Below are 8,527 nucleotides of genomic sequence, written 5' to 3' on the forward strand. Positions count from 1 at the left end.
AAGCCAGTTGTGTTCTATATTATGCACTCAAAAAATGTTCCCAAAATACACTTTTTAACACGGCGTGTTTTTTTTTTCTTTTTTTACTTTATTTGCAGGTCAAAATTTATCTGGTTCACTCAAATTAGTGTCATTTTAACCATCCTGTAGAAGAGAAATATGATGCCAAACAGAAGTAACCTCTCCTCCTTCCAGAATGCTGGATCAGGTAATCAGTTAAAATGAGGTTTGTTTGTAATGCACTGAGATCTTTCAGAATTTCCAATTGATTTTGGCCCTTTAATTCTCCTGACACATGGATAAGATCAGCACTCTGTTCTTATTCCATGTCTAACTCCATTTACAGGGCAGAACAAGGCCACAGCTGGATATGCTGCAGACAGCCAACCCTCCCCCATCACTTTAATGCCTGTCTGGAACAGATATCAGTGACCCCCAGCTAAACAACTTGGGAAAGGAAGAAAAGGAAGGAGGGGAGGGAAAGCGTGCCCCGGTTAACGGGAGATGCTGAGTCCCCAGTCCCGGTTAATGGGGGATGCTGAACCCGCTGCCCCGGTTAACGGGGGATGATGAGCCTCAGCCCTGGCTAACGGGGGCTGACCCTGCTGCCCCTTCGGGTAACGGGGCCGCAGGTGGTGATTCCCGGCAGGTCCTCACACGGGCCTCGGGAACGTGTCAGAGCATCATCACGAGCTGCCCCGGTGGCGTAACTCGGGTCGGTTTCTTTGTCGTGTGGTTTCCTTCCCTGTGCGGCAGCTCAGATCACTAACGGGAAAACTATGCAAATAATGATAAGCAGAGTTAACAGAAGTAACCCCTGGGGCGCTGCACCTGTAAACGAGAACAAGGAGGACTTAGGGATTGGTTTTTGACGCTGCTGTGGCTTTTCACCGCAGCCAAATCCTGTATAGGTGTGACTGCAGGAAGTGGTAGAAGTCCTCAGGTGGGGCAATGAGTTGTGCTGAATTTTTACTTCTTGGCATCGTTACAGATGTGGGTTTTGGCCTTCCAGTTAGGAGGTGTGAGTGTGTGACGTGGGTCAGGACATTTTAGAGCTGATGCACTGAGATAGCACAACTGACAGTTTCACTCACTGGAAGCTGGAATGTTTTCCTTTTACTTCCATTGTTCAGAAACAACGGAAAAGTCATTATTTATTTTATGCCTTTCTCGTTTGCAACCGGAGAAGGAAATGTATTTATATGTTGCTTTGTGTACGAAGCCTTTGGCTGGGTAATTTGAGTTGTTGTGTAAATAACTGTGGATCTCTTTGGGCCTCATGCCCAATGGCACATGCTGGTTCTGGTATCCTTGGAGAGGATCTGTATTTCATGCTGTAACTCTGTTAGTTATTAATACCTTGCCATGGTCACGTTGGTTCCAATCTTGTCTCTGCGAGCCTTTCCTGAACATGCTGCTGAGGTGGTTTCTCCTGCAGCTCATATGTGATCACAATAAAGGATGCAGTAAATGGCATTAGACGTAGGTTTGGTTATTAGATGTCGTAATTTTGGCTATTTCCCATGTGAAATGCTCTGAGAAGCACCTCTGAAGACATGTAGTTCACATTGAAATTGGCGTTTTGTTTTCAGTCAGGGCACACTTCTGGTGTTTGACAGCAATATGCTTGTTTGGATTGTGGAGTCTTTTCAGAAGAAAATAAATCACAAATGAAGCGTGTGCCACACCTCAAGGGTAATGAAAACTTTACACTTTCACCTTAGCCTCCAGCACTAAGTGTATATTATAAATTATTAATACAGTTTGATGATCCAAGTGATAATTCCTTGCTAAACTAATGGTAACTGTTCCAGTCAGCCTTAAAGGCATTGAAGCCTGATTCAATTACGTTTTTTATTTTTTTAATAGTCTTTCTCCTTGTGGTTTACTTCTTAAAGAGGTTGCTCAAGAACTTTTGCTTTTTCTTCATTGCCTGCCTTGATTTGCCCACCACAGCAGGCTATAAATCCAAGTTTTGGGCTAGCCTGCCTTTTCGCTCAGGAGAAAATTCCAGTGGGATGTTTAGGGATACTGTCAGCCATCACTTAGTGTGGGATAAAGTCTTTATTTTCAGCCTCTGGGGTGGGCAGGGATAGGAATCACCTGCAGGAGCTTTAGTGTTACCTCTGTACCACCTCTGTCAGTCCCACTCGAGTGCTTTGAACTGGCTGCTCTCAGGATCCAGTGTCAATGAGCCTCACTGAGAAATCGAGCAAGAATTGCCTATTGATGAAGTTGTCCAATGATACCATGTGCCATGATGAGATGGTTCAGAACTAGCTCATTCCACAAATGCCAGGCATGTTTCTTGTATTTCATACAGTTTTCCATGAGACAGCATCTCTCTCCCTTCTTGTATTGTGAAATACACCCCATCGTGGGACACTGGTGCTAAATAAATCCTCTTTGCAGTCTTGAAATTTTACATCATTTGAGGTGTGACTTCTACACGAAATTCAGTTTGTCCAGGGTAGGAATGTGATGTTTGTGAGTGCTGAGTGCCACCCTGGGACATCCCTGCTTGGCAGCAGGCTCCTGGCAACCCATTAAGAGTCTTAGCTGGGAGGATAAGAAACTTCCTGTAGCTCTGTGAATGCCTCCCAATCCACATTTTGTCATGGCTTTAACTGGGTAGCATTTGAAACCACCAGCTCGTTATTTGATCCCAGAGACACCTTCAGCTGCTGTCTTCTGACACAGAAATAAGGCATGAGGAGTTTCTGGCCAAGAAATTCTTTATGGAGGCTTTATTTCACATCCAGCTAATCTTATACCTCATCTTATCCAACTTCCCAGGTCCAACAGGTCTGAGAATTGTGTTTTTCTTAGATCTGCACCTGACGGTTGGAACAGAACCCAAATTCTAATCATGCTGTCCCAGAGCTGGCAGGCTGCGGGGTATTAGCGTTTTACTCCTTAAGGGAGGTTCCTCTGCCTTCTCAGAAAACAAAGGAACAGGATTTCCACTGCAGCCTGTGAGTCCCTCTACTAGAAAAACCTGGGGAAGAGAACAGTGTTTGAGAATTGAAACTTAAATGTTGGTACACTTCTGCAAAAATGCTACTGGGACAGCATTCTGCCCTCAGCTATCTTGCACAGCTTTGAGAGACTGGTGAAAATCAAAGCAGAATTTGGCTTTTGATTTCTGAACTAAACCTAATGCATTTGGCCGGAGGAGTAGTGCTAACAGAGACTTATTTCAAGGAATAGTCAACATAAATATGCAATTTAGGCACTTTAACAGGCACTCTTGGGGTTAAAATAGTGACAATTTCTGCTCTTTTGTAGATGATGCTGATACTGGCCTTGGTGTGTGTGGATGGATCCTGGTGATCACCTCACTTGTTTTCACTGTTCTTACATTTCCTATCTCGATATGGATGTGCATAAAGGTAAAATCGTTCACTGCTAAGTTGGATTAAAACTTTAAGCAATGCAGAGTGGCTATTATTGTTCTCAATTGGATTTACTTGTTCTAAACACAAATTAATCCAACTCTGTTCTTTCTTGAGCTATAGCAGACAGTAGATAGCAGACCCCAGCACTTCAGTGCATTCATCTTCAAACCAAAAATTAAAGTGCTATTACAATATTTGGTCAAAATAATTCCTGCATTAACATCTTTACTACATCTGCCCAGTTGTCATTAGTAAATAAACTCATTTGAAGGATCAGAATAATTGCAAGAACTCATAACTACTCTTAGAGAACTGATATTTGATTTTTTTAAGGAGATCTCTTTGTGTATATCACGTCTAAATATGAAGTATGTAAGTATGCATCTGTAATTATGTACATAGATGTGGTTGCATGTGACACATTTGAAGACACAAACTGTCATCTGTGGTCACTCTGAGGTTGATCTTTGCAGTTTCCAGACAGGAGTTTTTCCTCCTGGCTTGGCTGATGTGTAGCATCAGAATTGGAGCTGGAAAAATCCCTGCTGGGTCATAAATACTGCACTTTGTTGTGGTGTTGCCAGGATATTCCTGATGGCTGCTGCTGGTGCTTGGACCTGCCCAGGTGCCGTCCTGTTGAGAGTCTGAGGAATATTTCTTGTGGACTATTGTCCTGATTTTTCCTTTTGCTCTTTGCTTTTTGACATTAAAGTTTAGGCTAAAATTCTCAAAAGCAGCCAGCAGAGAAATGTGTGTTAAATTTGAGAGTCAAGACTGTCTTAGACTGGTGTGTACCTAATTTGGAATCCATCATGTGACTTCTGGAAACCCCTGCATGACATCCAACAATCTGTTACAGATTATCAAGGAATATGAGCGGGCCATCATCTTCAGACTTGGACGCATCCTAAAAGGGGGAGCAAAGGGACCAGGTATGTCCTGCACAGCAATTTGTTCTAATTAGTCATCAGCAAAACAGTAATTGTGTAGAGACATTGCATTAAAGTGGCAAGTGGATTTCTCAAGAATTCTGTAACTTCCAGTAAGAGGATATGTTACAACAGGAATTGGACTTCATGAGCCTCGTGGGTCTCTTCCAGCTCAGAATGTTCTGATTCATACTGCGGACTGAGAAGGCAGCAAACTTAATTTTACCCTCTCAAAGCTCTCCTTTGTTAATGTATGATCTGCAGGCAGAATCAAAAGCACTAAATGCAAAGGGAGGAATAATGGCATTGAATGGGTTATTTGAAAAAAGAAGTTTGAGGTATCAGTTCAACCAAATGAGTCTGGAAGCCCTGATGTCCTTCAAAAGTAACAGAAGCCAGTAGAGTATTTGATAGTTTTGAGAAGTTGCCTGTGTATATTAGAAACTCTGAGATCTGGAAGAATGTTATTTTCAGCTGTTTCTCCTGCTGCTCAGAGTGACAGAAAGGGGCAATAGCTTCTTGCTTCGTTTTCACCCAGGCTTTGCAATATTCCACATTGCTGTAAAGCTGAAGAATCTCAGTGAGCCACCAGAACAGAAGGAAGGGGGTTGATGCTTGCCAGAATTAGGCCCCACAAGTAACTATGTGGGGGACATTTTTAAAAGTAGCTGTTAACAGTTCTGGGGTTGGTTTTTTTCAAATGTTAAAAATCTCTAAGTAAGTGATACCCTGATAAATTGAAGTTTCTCAGCATGTGTTTTTGAAAATCTTACCTTGGTTTGGAAGCCAGTAACAAGTGTTGTGCTGCTGAGCTCCTCACAAAGAGCTGCACAGCCACAACAGTTGGATGTCAGTTTATTGCAGTAACAAGATTCATCTGCTTTAATGACCCATTTTCACATCTTCTTGAATGGATTTCTTGGCACAGGTTTGTTTTTCGTCCTGCCTTGCACAGACAGCTTCATCAAAGTTGATATGAGAACCATCTCTTTTGATATCCCTCCTCAGGAGGTGAGTTTGCATTTGCTTTTGCATCTACTAAAGTACTTGCAGAATTTAGTGCACTTTGGTTTTCCTTCTCCCCTCTCAGTATTGGGTAACACGCTGTTTAAATACAGATTAGAGGTGCAATGTATTGTGAAGAATACGTGTATCCTTTAGAAATGTCATCCAGTAAGAGAAGAGCACTGAAAGAAAACAGATGATGCTCTGAGGACCAAATGAGATAATTGAATATTGCCTGAGAGCTGGAATGGGAGGGGTTTGGAACAAAAGCTGCTGGGCTTCATACAACATTCCCTAATTGCTTCTGTGAAATCTGGAAGATTTCCAGGCGCAGCAGTGACCTGTCCTGTGCCAATTTATCTACATGTATAAACTGGCTCAAGTAATGGGATGAAATTGGTATATACATCAAATGCTATTTATAGCAGCTGGGGGAATGAGTGGTCAGCTCCCTTTGCTGGGTTTTTGTGCATGTGGCTTCTGTGCCCTGCCCTGCACAGGAACATGAAGAAGGTGGTACCACTCATGGCAGGTCCTAAAGAACAAAAAAATTACTTTGATTTCTAGTCTGATTTTCCTTGGACATCATAACTTTGTAGCAGAATATCTCCAGAGCATTAGGCCAGCTGAACTCAGTGCTGCCAACTCCATAGATAACAGAAGAAAAAAACCCAACTGTCCCTCTAAAAATAAGTTAGTGAACAATTTTATCCTGATGGTTATAACTGTATCCCTCATGTATCTGTGTATTTTGCAAGGCAGAGATGCTTCATGCAGCCTGTGTCGTGCCTCTGTTTCCTGTCAGATCCATTCATGGGTTTGTTGCTCATCGTTAGTTGTAGATTGAGACAAATGGCAGCTGTCTTGGTACACTCTAAAGGGTAATTGGGAGAAACCTAATCACTGGCAGGCAGAATGTGCTTGCAGCTGCTGATGTGCCATTAGTGAGCATCAGTAATCCGGTTTTTCTTTTGACTTGATTAAATTACGCTTATGGATTTAGGTTTGTTTGTGTTCTGTACATAGAGGCAGAAATCCAGTTTTATTTGTACAATATGATTTCTGTGCATGTTACTCATTCTTGAGCTTTTGTGTTACGAAAAGCCTGCTAAAAGAGGTAGTTTGGGAAGGGACAGGGCAGGTAAGCCTTGGAGGTTGAGTAACTCACAAGTCCCTCTCTCCTGTCAAGTAACACAACAGTAATTGTGTACCATGGAACGAGGGCAGCTCTGGGCATGGCCCTGGTTCTCTGAGCTCCCCTGTGCAGTGCCACCCTTCTGTCCCAGGAGGCTGCAGTTCTGCAGCACAGTCCCCATGGCCCTGCTGTCAGGCTGCCTCACGCAGCCCTGGTATAACCTCACTGAAAGGCAGCACGGAGACCTGCCTGGGTGTGATTCCTTGCCAGAATCACTGGTTAAACCTTCCCAGGTGAAGACAAATTTCAGAGTAAAAAATTTCTGCTTTTTTTCCTTTTCCTGTCACTGGTAAGACTTGCAGATCCCTCTGTGAATTCGAGGAAGTGGGTTAAAAATAACATTAGGGCAAAGCTAATGGAATGTATTTTTCACTGAGAAGTTTCTAATTCCATATTTAGTCTCAGCTTTGTAGAGCTGTACTGGGAGGTTAGTGAACACTGGGACACATTCACATGCAGCATATGTGTATGAGGACTTTTGTTTTCAAGACAGTGGAAAACCAGGACTTGGTGTAGTAAAACAAATACGTGATTGTCATAATAATTAACCTTGTATTTACGGAATATTCTGTACTTTCCCCACTGCTTTTCAGATCCTGACCAAGGACTCAGTGACAGTTAACGTGGATGGAGTGGTTTATTACAGGGTGCAGAATGCCACCCTGGCTGTGGCAAACATCACCAACGCCGACTCAGCCACCCGGCTCCTGGCACAGACCACCCTGAGGAACGTCCTGGGCACCAAAAACCTCTCTGAGATCCTGTCTGATCGTGAGGAAATTGCACACAGCATGCAGGTATGAGCAGTTTGGAGCAATCCATCAAACAGCAGGTTAAGCAGCAATCCCATGGATAACTGAAAGGTGTGGATTTATTTCACCTCTAAGTGATAAGTTGTGATTTGGAGCTGTAGGCAAAGCTAAGATCTCTTGGGAGGCCACTCTGTAAAATAAGAGTGAGGAACTAAAGGAGTAATGGCCAGTGGGGCTAGTAAGTGGCAACAAGGGATACAGGAGAGGAGGGCTTCCCTGGATCCTTGTGTCAGTATTTCGCTGTTGAAGGAATTCTGTGCCACAGAATTCTTTCAATATATTAATCAAGCTCTAGGGGTTTTTGTTAGTTTGAAACAGTTGTGCTCTTACAGCTATCAAATCATGCTAGAAATACGAAAGCCTTGAAAGTCTGAGAATTTGAGGATAATTCATTTGGTTTATTGGTCATTGTTCAAATTTGGGCATTAGTTTGAGCCAGGTGCATGGCCTCACCTACCTGTCCTGCCTTCTGCAGGTCACACTTGATGATGCAACAGACGATTGGGGCATTAAGGTGGAACGTGTGGAGATCAAGGATGTGAAGTTACCTGTCCAGCTGCAGAGAGCCATGGCTGCAGAAGCAGAGGCTGCCCGGGAGGCGAGAGCCAAGGTAATGACAGCAGCCTGGGGGCTGGATTTGGGTTTTCCCCAGTAAGAAATACACCGTTCCCTCTCAAGCCCTTGTAGATACAAAAAAGTACAGCTTGAAGTGTTTTCAGCTGTGGGGAGTGCCTCTGGTTTTGAGAGGCAGTGCTGGAAGAAGCACAAAAGCTTTTGAAGGTAGAATAAATCCTTGCATTGCATTCTCAAGACCTGATGCCAGATTTTGTGATCCTGCATTCTGGATGGGAGGAAAGCAGGCATTGGGGCCTGGAGAGCAGCCAGGAGTGGCTTGTGCTTGGTGAAAGCATGTGCCTAGGGCAGGTCACTTACCAGAGCGCTGGGCAGTGGCTTTGGTACCTGCCTTAGCACTGAAATCACCCTGTGGATTCCCTGTCCTTGCTGTGCAGGATGAATTCAGTTCCGCTGGTTTTGCCTCCCCAGGTGATCGCGGCCGAGGGGGAGATGAACGCGTCCAGGGCCCTGAAGGAGGCGTCCATGGTGATCACGGAGTCTCCCGCTGCTCTCCAGCTCCGGTACCTGCAGACCTTGACCACCATCGCTGCCGAGAAGAATTCCACCATCGTC

The 8,527-nt window shown here is 43.9% G+C and overlaps 1 protein-coding gene across 1 annotated transcript in view; it reads left to right on the plus strand.

Moving 5' to 3' along the window:
- The first annotated feature begins 535 nt into the window (after nucleotides 1-535).
- STOM (stomatin) overlaps nucleotides 536-8,527 on the plus strand; it is a 9,618-nt gene continuing 1,626 nt past the window's right edge. The window contains exons 1-6 of the mRNA XM_017745395.1: nucleotides 536-715; nucleotides 4,258-4,330; nucleotides 5,256-5,338; nucleotides 7,121-7,324; nucleotides 7,815-7,949; nucleotides 8,384-8,524. Of these exons, the coding sequence (XP_017600884.1) occupies nucleotides 536-715; nucleotides 4,258-4,330; nucleotides 5,256-5,338; nucleotides 7,121-7,324; nucleotides 7,815-7,949; nucleotides 8,384-8,524 (816 nt within the window). The remainder of the gene's footprint in view (nucleotides 716-4,257; nucleotides 4,331-5,255; nucleotides 5,339-7,120; nucleotides 7,325-7,814; nucleotides 7,950-8,383; nucleotides 8,525-8,527) is intronic.

Source organism: Corvus brachyrhynchos, unplaced genomic scaffold (genome assembly GCF_000691975.1).
Source record: "Corvus brachyrhynchos isolate BGI_N302 unplaced genomic scaffold, ASM69197v1 scaffold59, whole genome shotgun sequence".
NCBI lineage: Eukaryota > Metazoa > Chordata > Aves > Passeriformes > Corvidae > Corvus > Corvus brachyrhynchos.